This window comes from Phocoena sinus, chromosome 9, assembly GCF_008692025.1.
Source record: "Phocoena sinus isolate mPhoSin1 chromosome 9, mPhoSin1.pri, whole genome shotgun sequence".
Taxonomy (NCBI): domain Eukaryota; kingdom Metazoa; phylum Chordata; class Mammalia; order Artiodactyla; family Phocoenidae; genus Phocoena; species Phocoena sinus.
This window is the reverse complement of record NC_045771.1, coordinates 50,180,046-50,195,391: the sequence shown is the minus strand read 5'-3', so window position 1 is coordinate 50,195,391 and position 15,346 is coordinate 50,180,046. Positions and strand designations below refer to the sequence as shown.

Here is a 15,346-nt window from a genome sequence, read left to right as displayed (position 1 = left end):
AATATCTGAATTCAGCAGACGTTAACCGAGCCCAGAACCTGAATCCCTGTCCAGGGACTAAATGCTGTGAACAGGGCTACTGTACCAAATCTCACTAACCCTGCGAGTGTCTCTCTTCCAGCCTCTTCACCACCCCATAACCCCACCCCCAAGGCTTAAAGCGGAAGTGACTTTGAAGAAGTCTGCTTCAGCTCCCCTGGTTCTCACGGGGCAAACTGACATCTCTTGTGAAGTTCTCATTACAGTAGGCCCAAGACAGAGGAGAAAACCAGGTGGAGGAAGGGGCCTTTAAAAACAAGTCTTGGGGCTTCCCTGGTGGCGCGGTGGTTGGAAGTCCGCAAGCCGATGCAGGGGGTACGGGTTCGTGCCCCGGGAAGATCCCACATGCCGCGGAGCGTCTGGGCCCGTGAGCCATGGCTGCTGGGCCTGCGCGTCTGGAGCCTGTACTCCGCAGCGGGAGAGGCCACAACAGCGAGAGGCCCGCGTACCGCAAAAAAAACCAAAAAACAAGTCTTGCTCAACTTCTTACACAACTGCCAACCCTCAGGTAGGCATCACCACCTTCTCCCTCTCTGCCCGCCCCCCCCCCCCCCCCCCCGCCCCGGAAGGAAATGGGAGTTAGTAAAACCTACAATGGCAAGGCCCAGTGCTGGGTACCACGCGGGCACAAAGGTGAGCCAAACAGGTTTTTTTGCCCTCAAGAATTCATAATGGGCAAATCAGAACAATTTCAACTACAACGCAAAGTGAAAAGCGCCAGGTGTTGCAATGTTGGCATATGGAGAAATCACCGTGGAAGAACAGATGGGGGAAGAGAATCACAAATGGTGAAAATTCAGAGGATGTATCTTTGGGTTAAGCCTTGGAGGATAGGTAGTACAAATAATGGGTAACATTCAGAGACTGCTTCCTACCTACCAGGTACTGTGGTTGGTGGTATACATACAGCTCATTTGGGGCTCACAACAGGTGTGCTGAGGGGATGCTCTTATTAGTCCCATTTCACAGTGAGGAAACTGAGGCACAGAGAGTGACCAATTTGTCCAAGTTTCCAGGCTAGTAAGAAATGGAGGGGGCTTTGAAGTCATGCACGATAACTCTAGCGCTGGTGCTCTTAACCGTCACTTCAGGAGCAAAGGAGACCATGAGGGAAGGCATAGCCTCATGCAGGGGTAGCCCAGGACACAGGGAGGAGTCTGTGAGGCTGGAGCACAGGGTCGGGAATGGGGGGAGGGAATGGAGAGCAGTGCTGTTTGATCCTTACGGTAGCAGTGGAATCTATATGTCAAACTCTGGGCTTTACATTTAATATTTCCTCTGACTTCACCACATCCCTATCGGACAGGTACTACTATCCCCATTTTACAGATAAGAGAACTGAGGCACAGAGAAGTAATTTATTCAAGGTCACACGACTGGGAGTGGCGCTGGGATGTGAACCCACTGTGCCAGCTCAGTGTTCTCGTGTGGGTGGAAGCCCTTTGCGTGCTGCCCAGTGCCTCGACTCCCCCCCCTCGGCCCCCCCCAAGTCTACACATCCGGTCCATTCCCACCCACCTTTACCCCGGACCCCCTACTCCCACCCCGCGCATTCAGCCACAACCGCCCAGCCCACGGCCACAGGGTTGGGGGCCACTTGGCGCCCAGAACAACTTCTCCTCCCAGAAAGCTTTGCGTTCCCCCCGAATAAAGAGCCTTTGAGCCCGGGAGCCCCGCCCCACGCAGGCCTGGGGCGGCAGTGGGCGTGTCCCCGGTGGCGGCGCCCGTGGCCCGGGGCGGGGCCTGGTTGTAGCGCGCGGCTGCGGGGCAGCGGGGCGGCTAAGCTGGCTAGCTCTGCGCGTAGCTGGCTCCTCCTCCTCCGCCTTTCCCGAGCCGCAGGCACCTGGGCGGCTGCGGTTGGACTGTTTTTGTGCCCGGCTCCGGGGGCCCGCGACGGCTGCTGCACGCCCGGGTCCATTGTTTCTGTCTCTTCCGGGCAGGTGCCGGCGGCGCGCAGGGGCCGCACGTGCCCAAGCGGCGGCCGGCGCGCAGGGACCCGCGGGCGCCGGCAGGGGCGTCCCCTGGCGCGCGGCGGGGGATGAAGTACCTGAAGCCGTGGTGGTCGGACGGTGGCAGCCTCCTGCACCTCACCATCCTGCTGAGCTTGGCGGGGCTTCGCCTGGACCTGGACCTGGACCTCTACCTGCTGCTCCCGCCGCGGACCCTGCTCGAAGATGAGCTTCTGCTCTCGGGCGGCCCGACGAGCCCTGCCTACGCGCTCAGCCCCTTCCCGGCCTCGGGAAGGTGGGGGCGCGCCGAGCTCCTGCACCCTAAGGGCCGGGAGCGGGACCCCGTGGCGCCGCCGGAGGGCCAGCTGCTCCGGGAGGTGCGCGCGCTGGGGGTCCCCTTCATTCCCTGCACCCGAGTGGACGCGTGGCTGGTGCACAGCGTGGCTGCTGGGGACGCCGACGGGGCCCACGCGCTGCTCGGCGCCGCCGCCGCCTCTTCGGCCGGAGGAGTGGGCGCCGGCGTGAACGGCGTTAGCCAGGCTGCGCCGGGTAGCGGCGGGAATCCCAGAGCGGCTCCGAGTAGCCCCTTGGCCGCCGGGGACGAGGAGAAGGCTCCCGCGGAACCGACGTATCAAGTGTCGGACGCCGGCGGACACGCGAGCGAGGTAACAGGAGAGCGGGACGCGAGCGGGGTGATGGGGGACCTGGCCGGGAGCCCTGGAGGGTAGCGAGGGACCTGGGCGGGGGCAACTCTGCGTTCTTCCACCCTCCGCCCCCGGGGGGTTGCGGGTTTGCGGACGACTGTGCGCCTCCCTTTTTTGTGAATCCGAACGAAGCCTCTTAGTGCTGTCGCTGTGGCTCTTAGGCTTTTGGGAATGAAGTGCATGAAATCATCCGTTAGGTTTTAGAGAACACCTTTCGTGTGTTTGACGGTGATCAAGGGTAGTTCGGGGGTGGGGAGGGGAGAGGAGACGGTATGCTGGAAAATTTCTGGCCCACTCTCTTCGTTCGGTACCTCGTGTAAGCTGAGATGTCTTTTTCTGGAACCGAAGGAGGCCTTGGCCCCCGGGAGGATGCACGTTTCTCTTAAGAACCATGCACCCGGCCCAATACGGTGGCCCCCTCTGGATTTTAACCCATTGCAGTTTGTTTTTTGATGCGTCCCTGGATTAAGCAGCTGTGGTGAGTGTCAGCTCCGAGGCTAGCACACAAACGTACCTAACCATCCCCCACACCTAACAATCCTCCAGCCCCCGGAACTCGTGTAACCCCTTTTTAGCATAAAGAAAACAGGTACCCTGACAGTCACCTAGTGACTAACAAGTCCCCTTTGGTTTGTAGGTTCAAACCATTCAGTGTAACTTTCTTTTAAAACAAAGTTCACCGAGATCTGTTGACTGAAGCATCTGGTGCTCCCAATGGCAAGTTGGAGTCGCACAGCGATTTCCACAAAATGGCCTTATCCAAAGTTCCCTCAAAGGGGCCTTTTTCATTCTCTCTTGGCCCAAACCTTAGTGTTAACAATCGGTAGTGATCAACAAGGGTTCCTTGGACGTTGTTTTTTGTGGACTGCAATCTTATGCAAAATGGGAATTGGGGCCAGACTGGTTTGTTTGCTGCTCTTCAGAATTGCCCTGTTTGTGTAGGCAGTTGCCAGACGAGCTTCTCCACCCTCTCCTGGAGGGGTCATTGTGCCGAAGTGCTGGGTGATTCAGTGTTATGCAGATCTGATTCCTTCCTCTTCCTGGGGCCGGAACTAATGGCGAGGGGGTTGGTGAGAGTCTCGGTGGGCTCCTGTCTGTTCAGAACACCAGGAGGGAAAGATTCTTTCAGCTCACTTGTCCAGTCTCTCTCTACCCTGTGGGGTGGTCTCACCTGAATCCCCTGCCCCTGCAGGAGTGGTACGCACTGCACTGCTACCTTTCCCGATCCTGCAACATACATGGATGAAAGCCAGTGCGGGCTGCCGGCGCAGGTGGCACCCTGCCCTTATCACTGCTGAATGCCAGCCGGCCTGCAAAATGTGCAGTGAGGGAGATGAGGCTGTTCGCTCTTCAAGGACTTCCCTCCCCGGCCCAGCCTGGTTGATACCTAGTTAGAGCAGCAAGCCTGCCTTGGGGGAAGCTCTGAGGACCTAGGCCCAGCCAGACCTTGGATGCCCTGAGCCCAGATTTCCTAGGGGAGAGGGTGAGGTTCACGCTGGGCCATTCTTCTGGTGTTGCCTTCCCCAGCTGGCATGTGTGGACCTGCTGGACCGTGGTAGCTGCTGGGATGACCTGATTTTGTTCATTCTGACGATGATCAGCTGTCGAGCACCTTACAGTTTTCACAGCCAATTCACGTTTATTGGTAACACGTTTTACATGCCCGTATGAGGTCCACAGGCCAGGCATCCTTATATCCAATTCGTATTTACGGAAAACAGAGGCCCACCGAGGCTGGGGGGCTTGGCTAAACCAACACAGTTAATGAGTGCCAGAAGTGGGTCTAGACCCTGAGCTTCCTGGCTCCCGGGCTGGCACATTGAGCATCTACGCTGTACTCAGGTCTTCTGTGCAAGCTTGCAGCTGGAATGGGGCAATGCGCCCCACTCCTGATCCCAGCACCACTGCTCTCCAATGCTGGATTGACTTTGAAAAGCAGATTGCACCATCCATAATGCCAAAGTTACAATTTGAAACCGTGACTCTGGAGAAAATGAGCTGAAAAAAACAGCACTGGTTTTTGCAGTCAGCAAAGCTGCATGTTGGGGCGTCACATAATAATCTGCCCTCGTTATAGGTTACTTTAATCTCCCCAAGTCTCGGTGTTTCATCTGTTGAGTGGGAAAGTAATGCTTACCCTCAAGGGTGTTGTGCCAGTTAAGTAGGAAAAGCACGTGTGAAGTGCCAGCCCAGTGCCTGGGATGTAATTGTTGTTCTCTTCTTTTGTTCCCATCCTCAACACACCCTCCTTAACCTGTCCCCACTCACATTATTCCCTTTTGTCTTGTTTGTCTCTATGTCTGGCTTGGTTGTTTGTTTGTTAGTTAAGGGGGTGGGGTGTGTTGGAGCCAGACTGCCTGGTTTGGGATCCCAGCTCTACCACGCATTGCTGTGTGACCTCGGGCCATTTCTTAACCAGTCTGTGCTTCATTCGCACCTGCACAATGGGAATAATAATGGTGCCTACCACAGGGGGTTGTTGTGAGAATTAAACAATTCATTCCATGCAACAGGCTTAGAACTGTGCCTGTCCCATCTTAAATGCTCAATAAATGTTAACTTCGAAGAGTGAGTGCTGTGCCCCATAGGAACATCATAGGTTTGTTTTGTTTTAAAATAGATAATTCTGGTGGCTTACGTTTGAGCTGTAGGAGATTCCAGTTTTATAGTGTAACTTTCCATAATTTTTGTACATGTGCAAAAATATTTTGGAGTAGGGGATTTTCCAAGTATCAAAAGAAGTACTGCTTTGGTGTCACTTCTTAGTGGGGCTAGTCATTAGCTGCAAACAGTACGTGGAATTCCCCAGGGTAGACAAGCTTCCCTTCTTAACCACAGCCATTCACTCCCAACCCGTGAAGCGCATGTTCTTCAAAGTCATGCATGGGTTAAACAAAGAAATGAACAGTTGTTGCAGAATCGTGTGTGAGCGTATATGAAGATGGGGTGACTGCTAAAAGCCAGTATCCGTATTTCAGAGAACTGTTGCCACTTTACAACTGAGAGGGGTTGTGGTCATCTTGATGTGGTTTCATGCCCTGGGACAGACCGGGGACCCTCTGCTGGGAGAGGGCTACAGCAGGACCTCAGATTTACTGTCCTTTGGACTTGGTTTCTTCAGGTCACAGGAAGAATCTGATACAGTCAATATTTGCTTCTAAAAGTAAAGGGAAGGGAAAGAAGGTCCTTGATGATAAAGTAAAAGTTGGTTTTTGTTTCAAAATCAAAGATAGTCCCTGATGCCCGGGCAATTGGAGATAGATGAAATATCAAACACTTGCCAGTTTTCAGCTCACAGCCATGGTACAGAGATAGTCTTATATGTAATTACATCCGTCGCAGTACAAGGTTTCACAGTAGACTTTGTTTTACTTACTAAAATATGCAGTGAAGATGCACCTATGGTCGTCTTATTGGAAAGGATGGCATGGGTCACTGCATTAGTGTCCTAGGACTGCTGCGACAAAGTACCACGAACCAGGTGGCTTAAACAACAAGAAATATATTGCCTCACGGTTCTGGGGGCAAAAAGTTGGAGATAAGGTCTCAGCAGGGTTCCTTCGCTCCTAGCTTCTGGTAGTTTGCTGGCAATCTTTGGCAACCCTTGGTTTCTACTGCATCACCCCAGTCTCTGCCTTCTGCACATGGCATTGTCCCTGTACACATGTCTGTAGCCAGATTTCCCTCTTTATAGGACACCAGTCATATAGGATTAGGGGCCCACCCTACTCATCCTAACTAATCACGTCAGCAACGACCCAGTTTCCAAATAAGGTCACATTCTGGGGCACTGAGGGCTATGACTTCAACATATGAATTTCAAGGGACTCAAGCCAATCTGTTACGCAGTCACCATCTCTCTTTCCTGGCACCTCTTGGGGTGTTCGGCTTGCTTATCAAGTATATACTCCAGTTGTTGAAAATGAAGTCAGCCGTCCTGGAAGCAGCTAGGCTATGTGTAGTGGCATTTGCAGAAGGACTTGGTATAAGTTCATGAGGAAGTCGGGGTTTTTTGCTGGCTTGATGTGCCACAACCCCCAGCAACCTTACTCCAGACTTCTTCCCAGTCAGCCCCCTTCACCCGAAGTAGTAGGTTACGGAGAGGTCATCTCTGCGGTGTATGAGTCTCCTCTTTGCTCCCCCTGCTTCTCAGCTCAACTCAGAATCTGCACCGGCGAGCAGACCCCGGCAGGCTGTTCTAGTGGTCAGTGTGCCGGGCCTGGAGTTAGACCAGCGTGGGTAGCTGTAGGTCTCAGCTCACCGCTGACTCGTTATATGACCCAGAGCACAGTTGTTGACCTCCCCGTGCCTTGGTTCTCATATCTGTAAAATGGGATGGTAAGAGTACCTTCAGGAGCTGTCGTGAGGGTTAAAAGAGATCACGCAGGTTCAGCAGGGTTGGTACGTGGTAAGCCCTCAATAATGTCAGCAGCTGCTGTTAATTCAGCGGGGCCTCTCTAATGCCCTTTCCCAACTTATTCCTGTGCGTTCCGTTGCCACGTGCAGGTTTCCAAAGCACGCCTTGGTCCTTACCATTTTCATCTGGGGAGCTTCCCACTAGGTCCCCGTTACCTACCAATTTGATATTTTGTCATTCAAGGCTCCCCGTTTGGCCAGTGTGGCTCCCCTAGCTGAGCTCATCTCCCTCTGATCCTCCACCTATAGCCTACTTTCCCGCTCTAACTTTCTCCCCTTTTCCCCAGACAGGAGTGCTTTCCTGCCATTTACTTTGTTGCCTTTGCCCAGAATGCCTCCTTTCATTCCTCTCAAGTCTTTTACTGTTAAATTCTGACTTCTCTCCACTATCACCTCATCTACAAGCACTTCCTGTTCTTTCCTTTGAGCCCTATTGCACTTTGTGACATTTCTTCTGTGGGACTTGCATCCTCTACTTTGAACCGCAGTGTCTTGATGTGGAAACTGGATCTTTGCTTTTAACCTGCAAATGGCACCCAGGGACAGGGTTGGGAGCACAGGCCAGTTCAGCCAGCGTCTGTTGAGCGCCCCTCATCCATCCTCCACGTTGGCTCTGCAGAACTTCCAAGATGCTGTGAGCTTGAATATGTCTTGGGACCTTCACGGCCAGAGTCCCAACCAGAAAGTAGGTCATATCCGAAATCCTGATGGGCCATCTGACCACTTAATGCCAATTTGAGTGGATGGGGCAGTGGCAAGCAGACTTGCAGGTTGGCATCATAATTAATCAGGTGGCGAAACTCAGGATTGCCTAAAGTGATATAGCAAGTTAGTGACCGTGCCCAGAATACACAAGTCACTGTTCTTAAGCACTGAGTAAACCATGCCTCCCTCCCACCCACTACAAAACTTAAAACGTAAAAACAAGCTTCTCCCATTTGTGGCAGCCTTTCGATATGAATAATTTATTCTCAAAATCTAGTTAAGGATCTGCATTAATATTCAAATACACTTCTGGAGAGCTGGAGCAGACTGAGCCTCAGGTACATAGCTGGGTGGTTTTTGGTTGAGTTGCAGGTGGTGGTTGGCAGAGTATGGGCAGTGGCTAGAAGCAAGGCACGGCCTTTTGAGATTGGGCGGACCCGGGTTCCCATTGGCATCAGCCAGCATTCTCTAGAGAACACAGCCAGTATGAGGTGTGTGTGTATGTGTGTGTGTGTGTGTGTGTGTGTGTGTGTGTGTGTTTAAGAGACTTATTTCAAGGAATTGGCTAGCGTGTTTGTGGAGGCTGGGCACATCCAGACTCTAGGGCAGCTGGAAACCACCAGCAGGAGGTAATGCTGCAGGCTTGAGGCAGAATTTCTTCCTTGGGGAAACCTCACTTTTGCCCTTAAAGGCTTTCTTTCAACTGATTGGATGAGATAAGGCCCACTCAGATTACAGAAGTTAATCTCTTTTACTGAAAGTCACCTGGTTGGTTGCAGCTGTTAGCCACATCTACAAAATACCTTCACAGCAACACCTAGGTTAGTGTTCGATTGACTTCTAGGTACGAAAGCCTGGCCACGCTGACACCTAAAACTCGTCGTCACCCCATCCCAGCTCTGTCTCTTCCTGGGCAACCTCCATGAGCCGTGGTATCCAAATTGTAAAAGGAGAATATTAACCTCTTTCTGGGAGAGTTTGAGGATTAAATAATGCTGTATGTTAAAGGACTAGGACCATTCCTGGCATGTTAATAAATATTCAACTGATGATTTGCTCTCAGTGCCCCGAGCTGGGGGTTGAATCCCCAGGAAAGTCCTGTCTTCCAGAGGACATAACGGAAGACTGCTAGGTCATGAAGGAGGCCTTGGGCGTGTTGGGGAGGCAGAAGCCTGAAGGCTCATCTGAAGGAAGAGCTTCTCAGCCTTTCTTTAGAGCTGAGTTTCTCATCCCAGTGACTGTATCAATTACTGGGGTTGCTTGTTACAATGTAGATTTCAGGGCCCACCCCTGACTGGCTGAATCAGAGCCTCTCAGGTGGGACCTGGGTTGGGTTCTGCAGTTTAGAAGACCTCCAGGTGATACTTTTGCTGCCCAAGCTTGACCTCAGCCACGGTGTTCCTCCCCCAGGACCTTTGACTACCCGGCAACGTGTGAATGGAGGGGGTGCCTGGCTGAAAACTGCCTTTCTGTGAATTGAAGGCCCAGAAGAGCTCATGGACTGGGCCAGAGTTACCTGCTTCGGCAGCAGGACCTGGGCTAGTGCCCTGGTTTGCCAGCTGTTGTTTTCTTTTATTATTTTTTTAACATCTTTATTGGAGTATAATTGCTTTACAGTGTTGCGTTAGTTTCTGCTGTACAACAAAGTGAATCAGCTATATGTATACGGATATCCCCATATCCCCTCCCTCTTGCGTCTCCCTCCCACCTTCCCTATCCCACCCCTCTAGATAGTCACAAAGCACCGAGCTTAACTCCCTGTGCCATGCAGCTGCTTCCCACTAGCTATCTATTTTACATTTGGTAGTGCATATATGTCACTACTACTCTCTCACTGCGTCCCAGCTTACCCTTCCCCATCCCCGTGTCCTCAAGTCCATTCTCTGTGTCTGTGTCTTTATTCCTGTCCTGCCCCTAGATTCTTCAGAACCTTTTTTTTGTTTTTAGATTCCATATATGTGTGTTAGCATATGGTATTTGTTTTTCTCTTTCTGACTTCACTCTGTACGACAGTCTCTAGATTCATCCAGGTCTCTACAAATGACCCAATTTCATTCCTTTTTATGGCTGAGTAATATTCCACTGCATATATGTACCACATCTTCTTTATCCATTCATCTGTCGATGGGCATTTAGGTTGCTTCTGTGACCTGGCTATTGTAAATAGAGCTGCAATGAACATTGTGGTACATGACTCTTTTTGAATTATGGTTTTCTCTGGGTATATGCCCAATAGTGGGATTGCTGGGTCATATGGTAATTCTATTTTTAGTTTTTTAAGGAACCTCCATACTGTTCTCCATAGTGGCTGTATCAATTTACATTCCCCCTAACAGTGCAAGAGGGTTCCCTTTTCTCCACACCCTCTCCAGCATTTGTTGTTTGTAGATTTCTGATGATGCCCATTCTAACTGGTGTGAGGTGATACCTCATTGTAGTTTTGATTTGCATTTCTCTAATAATTAGTGATGTTGAGCAGCTTTTCATGTGCTTCTTGGCCATCTGTATGTCTTCTTTGGAGGAATGTCTATTTCGGTCTTCTGCCCATTTTTGGATTGGGTTGTTTGGTTTTTTAATATTGAGCTGCATGAGCTGTTTATATATTTTGGAGATTAATCCTTTGTCCATTTATTCCTTTGCAAATATTTTCTCCCATTCTGACGCTTTTCTTTTCATCTTGTTAATGGTTTCCTTTGCTGTGCAAAAACTTTTAAGTTTCATTAGGTCCCATTTGTTTATTTTGTTTTTATTTCCATTTCTCTAGGAGGTGGGTCAAAAAGGATCTTGCTGTGATTTATGTCACAGAGTGTTCTGCCTATGTTTTCCTCTAAGTTTTATAGTGTCTGGCCTCACATTTAGGTCTTTAATCCATTTTGAGTTTCTTTTTGTGTATGGTATTAGGGAGTGTTCTAATTTCATTCTTTTACATGTAGCTGTCCAGTTCTCCCACCACCACTTACTGAAGAGGCTGTCTTTTCTCCATTGTATACTCTTGCCTCCTTTATCAAAGATAAGGTGACTGTATGTGCATGGGTTTATCTCTGGGCTTTCTATCCTGTTCCATTGATCTATATTTCTTTTTTTGTGCCAGTACCATACTGTCTTGATTACTGTAGCTTTATAGTATAGTCTGAAGTCAGGGAGTCTGATTCCTCCAGCTCCGTTTTTCTTTTTCAACATAGTTTTGTCTGTTTGGGGTCTTTTGTGTTCGCATACAAATTGTGAAATTTTTTTGTTGTAGTTCTGTGAAAAATGCCATTCGTAGTTTGATACGGATTGCACTGAATTTGTAGATTGCTTTGGGTAGTATAGTCATTTTCACAATGTTGATTCTTCTAATCCAAGAACATAGTATATCTCTCCATCTGTTTGTATCATCTTTAATTTCTTTCATCAGTTTCTTATAGTTTTCTGCATACAGGTCTTTTGTCTCCTTAGGTAGGTTTATTCCTAGGCATTTTATTCTTTTTGTTGCAGTTGGTAAATGGGAGTGTTTCCTTAATTTCTCTTTCAGATTTTTCATCATTAGTGTATAGGAATGCAAGAGATTTCTGTGCATTAATTTTGTATCCTGCTACTCTACCAAATTCATTGATTGGCTCTTTTAGTTTTCTGGTAGCTTCTTTAGGATTCTCTATGTATAGTGTGTCACTGCAAACAGTGACAGTTTTACTTCTTCTTTTCCGATTTGGATTCCTTTTACTTCTTTTTCTTCTCTGATTTCTGTGGCTAAAACTTCCAAAGCTATGTTGAGTAACAGTGGTGAGAGTGGGCAACCTTATCTTGTTCCTGATCTTAGAGGAAATGGTTTCAGTCTTTCACCACTGAGAATGATGTTTGCTGTGGGTTTCTCATATATGACCTTTATTATGTTGAGGAAAGTTCCCTCTATGCCTACTTTCTGGTGAGTTTTTAATCATAACTGGGTGTTGAATTTTGTCAAAAGCTTCTTCAGCACCTATTGAGATTATCATCAGTTTTTATCCTTCAGTTTGTTAATATGGTGTATCACATTGATTGATTTGTGTATATTGAAGAATCCTTGCATTCCTGGGATCAACCCCACTTGATCATGGTGTATGATCCTTTTAATGTGCTGTTGGATTCTGTTTGCTAGTGTTTTGTTGAGGATTTTTGCATCTATGTTCATCAGTCATATTGGCCTGTAGAGTTCTTTCTTTGTGACATCCTTGTCTGGTTTTGGTATCAGGGTGATGGTGGCCTCGTAGAATGAGTTTGGGAGTGTTCCTCCCTCTGCTATATTTTGGAAGAGTTTGAGAAGGATAGGTGTTAGCTCTTCTCTAAATGTTTGATAGAATTCGCCTGTGAAGCCATCTGGTCCTGGGCTTTTGTTTGTTGGAAGATTTTTAATCACAGTTTCAATTTCAGTGCTTGTGATTGGTCTGTTGATATTTTCTATTTCTTCCTGGTTCAGTCTCAGAGGTTGTGCTTTTCTAAGAATTTGTCCATTTCTTCCAGGTTGTCCGTTTTATTGGCATACAGCTGCTTGTAGTAATTTCTCATGATCCTTTGTATTTCTGCAGTGTCGGTTGTTACTTTTTTTTCATTTCTAATTCCATTGATTTGAGTCTTCTCCCTTTTTTTCTTGATGAGTCTGGCTGATGGTTTATCCGTTTTGTTTATCTTCTCAAAGAACCAGCGTTTAGTTTTATTGATCTTTGCTATTGTTTCTTTCATTTCTTTTTCATTTATTTCTGATCTGATCTTTATGATTTCTTTCCTTCAGCTAACTTTGGGGGGTTTTTTGTTCTTCTTTCTCTAATTGCTTTAGGTTTACGGTTAGGTTGTTTATTTGTGATTTTTCTTGTTTCTTGAGGTAGGATTGTATTGCTTTAAACTTCCCTCTTAGAACTGCCATTGCTGCATCCCATAGGTTTTGGGTTGTCATGTTTTCATTGTCATTTGTTTCTAGGTATATTTTGATTTCCTCTTTGATTTCTTCAGTGATCTCTTGGTTATTTAGTAGCGTATTGTTTAGCCTCCATGTGTTTGTATTTTGTGTGTGTGTGTGTGTTTGTATTTTTTTACAGTTTTTTTCCTGTAATTGATATCTGGTCTCATAGCATTGTGGTCGGAAAAGATACTTGATACGGTTTCAGTTTTCTTAAATTTACTAAGGCTTGATTTGTGACCCAAGATATGGTCTGTCCTGGAGAATGTTCCATGAGCACTTGAGAAGAAAGTGTATTCTGTTGTTTTTGGATGGCATGTCTTATAAATATCAATTAAGTCCATCTTGTTTAATGTGTCATTTAAAGCTAGTGTTTGCGTATTTATTTTCATTTTGGGCGATCTGTCCATTGGTGAAAGTAGGGTGTTAAAGTCTCCTACTATGATTGTGTTACTGTCGATTTCCCCTTTTATGGCTATTAGCATTTGCCTTATGTATTGAGGTGCTCCTATGTTGGGTGCATATATATTTACAGTTGTCATATCTTCTTCTTGGATTGATCCCTTGATCATTATGTAGTGTCCTTCTTTGTCTCTTGTAATAGTCTTTATTTTAAAGTCTATTTTATCTGATATGAGAATTGCGACTCCAGCTTTCTTTTGAGTTCCATTTGCATGGAATATCTTTTTCCATCCCCTCACTTTCAGTCTGTATGTGTCCCTAGGTCTGAAGTGGGTCTCTTGTAGACAGCATATGTACAGGTCTTGTTTTTGTATCCATTCAGCCATTCTTTGTCTTTTTGTTGGAGCATTTAATCCATTTACATTTAGGGTAGTTATCGATATGTATATTCCTATTACATTTTCTTAATTGTTTTGGGTTTGTTATTGTAAGTGTTTTCCTTCTCTTTTGTTTCCTGCCTAGAGAAGTTCCTTAGCATTTGCTGTAAAGCTGGTTTGTTGGTGCTGAATTCTCTTAACTTTTGCTTAACTGTAAATGTTTTGATTTCTCCGTGCAATCTAAATGAGATCCTTGCTGGGTAGAGTAATCTTGGTTGTAGCTTTTTGCCTTTCATCACTTTAGATATGGTCTGCCACTCCCTTCTGGCTTGCAGAGATTCTGCTGAAAAGTCAGCTGTTAACCTTATGGGGATTCCCTTGTATGTAATTTGTTGCTTTTGCCTCGCTGATTTCAATATTTTTTCTTTGTATTTAATTTTTGATGGTTTGATTAATATGTGTCTCAGTGTGTTTCTCTTTGGGTTTATCCTGTATGGTATTCTCTGTGCTTCCTGGACTTGATTGACTATTTCCTCTTCCATGTTAAGGAAGTTTTCAACTATAATCTCTTTAAATATTTTCTCAGACCCTTTCTTTTTCTCTTCTTCTTCTGGGACCCCTATAATTCGAATGTTGGTGCGTTTAATGTTGTCCCAGAGGTCTCTGAGACTGTCCTCAATTATTTTCATTCTTTTCTCTTTATTCTGCTCCCTGTCAGTTATTTCCACCATTTTATCTTCCAGCTCACTTATCCGTTCTTCTGCCTCAGTTATTCTGTTATTGATTCCTTCTAGAGTATTTTTAATTTCAGTAATTCTGTTGTTCATCAGTGTTTGTTTGCTCTTTAGTTCTTCTAGATCCTTGTTAAATGTTTCTTGTATTTTCTCCATTCTGTTTCCGAGATTTTGTTTGTTTGTTTGTTTGTTTTGTGGTATGCGGGGCTCCTCACTGTTGTGGCCTCTCCCATTGTGGAGCACAGTCTCCGGATGCACAGGCTCAGCGGCCATGGCTCATGGTCCTAGCCACTCCGCGGCATGTGGGATCTTCCCGGACCGGGGCACGAACCCATGTCCCCTGCACCGGCAGGCGGACTCTCAACCACTCCGCCACCAGGGAAGCCCTGTTTCTGAGATTTTGGATCATCTTTACTATCATTACTCTGAATTCTTTTTCAGGTAGGTTGCCTATTTGTCTTCATTTATTTCGTCTTATAGGGGTTTACCTTGCTGTTTCATCTGTGACAAATTTTTTTGTTATTTCTTTTTTTTTTGATGGTGGTGCTGTATTCCTGTCTTACTGGTTGTTTGGCCTGAGACCTCCAGCACTGGAGTTTGTAGGCAGTTGGACAGAGCCTGGTCTTGGTGCTGAGATGAGGACCTCCGGGAGGCCTCACTCCGACTGATATTCCCTGGGGTCTGAGGTTCTCTGTTAGTCCAGCGGTTTGGACTCGGAGCTCCCACCACAGGAGCTCGGGCCCGACCTCCGGCCTGGGAGCCAAGATCCCGCAAGCGCACAGTCCAGCAGCAGCTCCAGCCTCCTCGCTCAGTCTCTCACTGTGGGACGCCAGCTGTTGTTTTAAAGTTAAAGCCAGATCTCTCTAGTTCCTTGCTGGGGTTGGGGAACTAGCTTGCCCCCGAAACTAATTATGAATGCAGAACTAACTTGCAAATAAGTGCAGTTTAAAATTAACTCGTGCTTAAGTTCTAGAACAGGTAATGCTAAGGTAAAAATGTAAGAATAGCAGAGAACTTTCTGGGGAGGTAGAAATGTTCTACCTCACAGTTGAGGTGGGAGTTAAATGGGTGCCTCCATTTGTCAGAATTGTACAGCTAAAGTTTATGC

The 15,346-nt window shown here is 47.4% G+C and overlaps 1 protein-coding gene across 1 annotated transcript in view; it reads left to right on the top strand.

The window, feature by feature from the left end:
* Positions 1 to 420: 420 nt before the first annotated feature.
* NFE2L3 (nuclear factor, erythroid 2 like 3) overlaps positions 421 to 15,346 on the top strand; it is a 38,197-nt gene continuing 23,271 nt past the window's right edge. The window contains exons 1-2 of the mRNA XM_032642412.1: positions 421 to 547; positions 1,980 to 2,653. Of these exons, the coding sequence (XP_032498303.1) occupies positions 2,078 to 2,653 (576 nt within the window). The 5' untranslated portion in view covers positions 421 to 547; positions 1,980 to 2,077. The remainder of the gene's footprint in view (positions 548 to 1,979; positions 2,654 to 15,346) is intronic.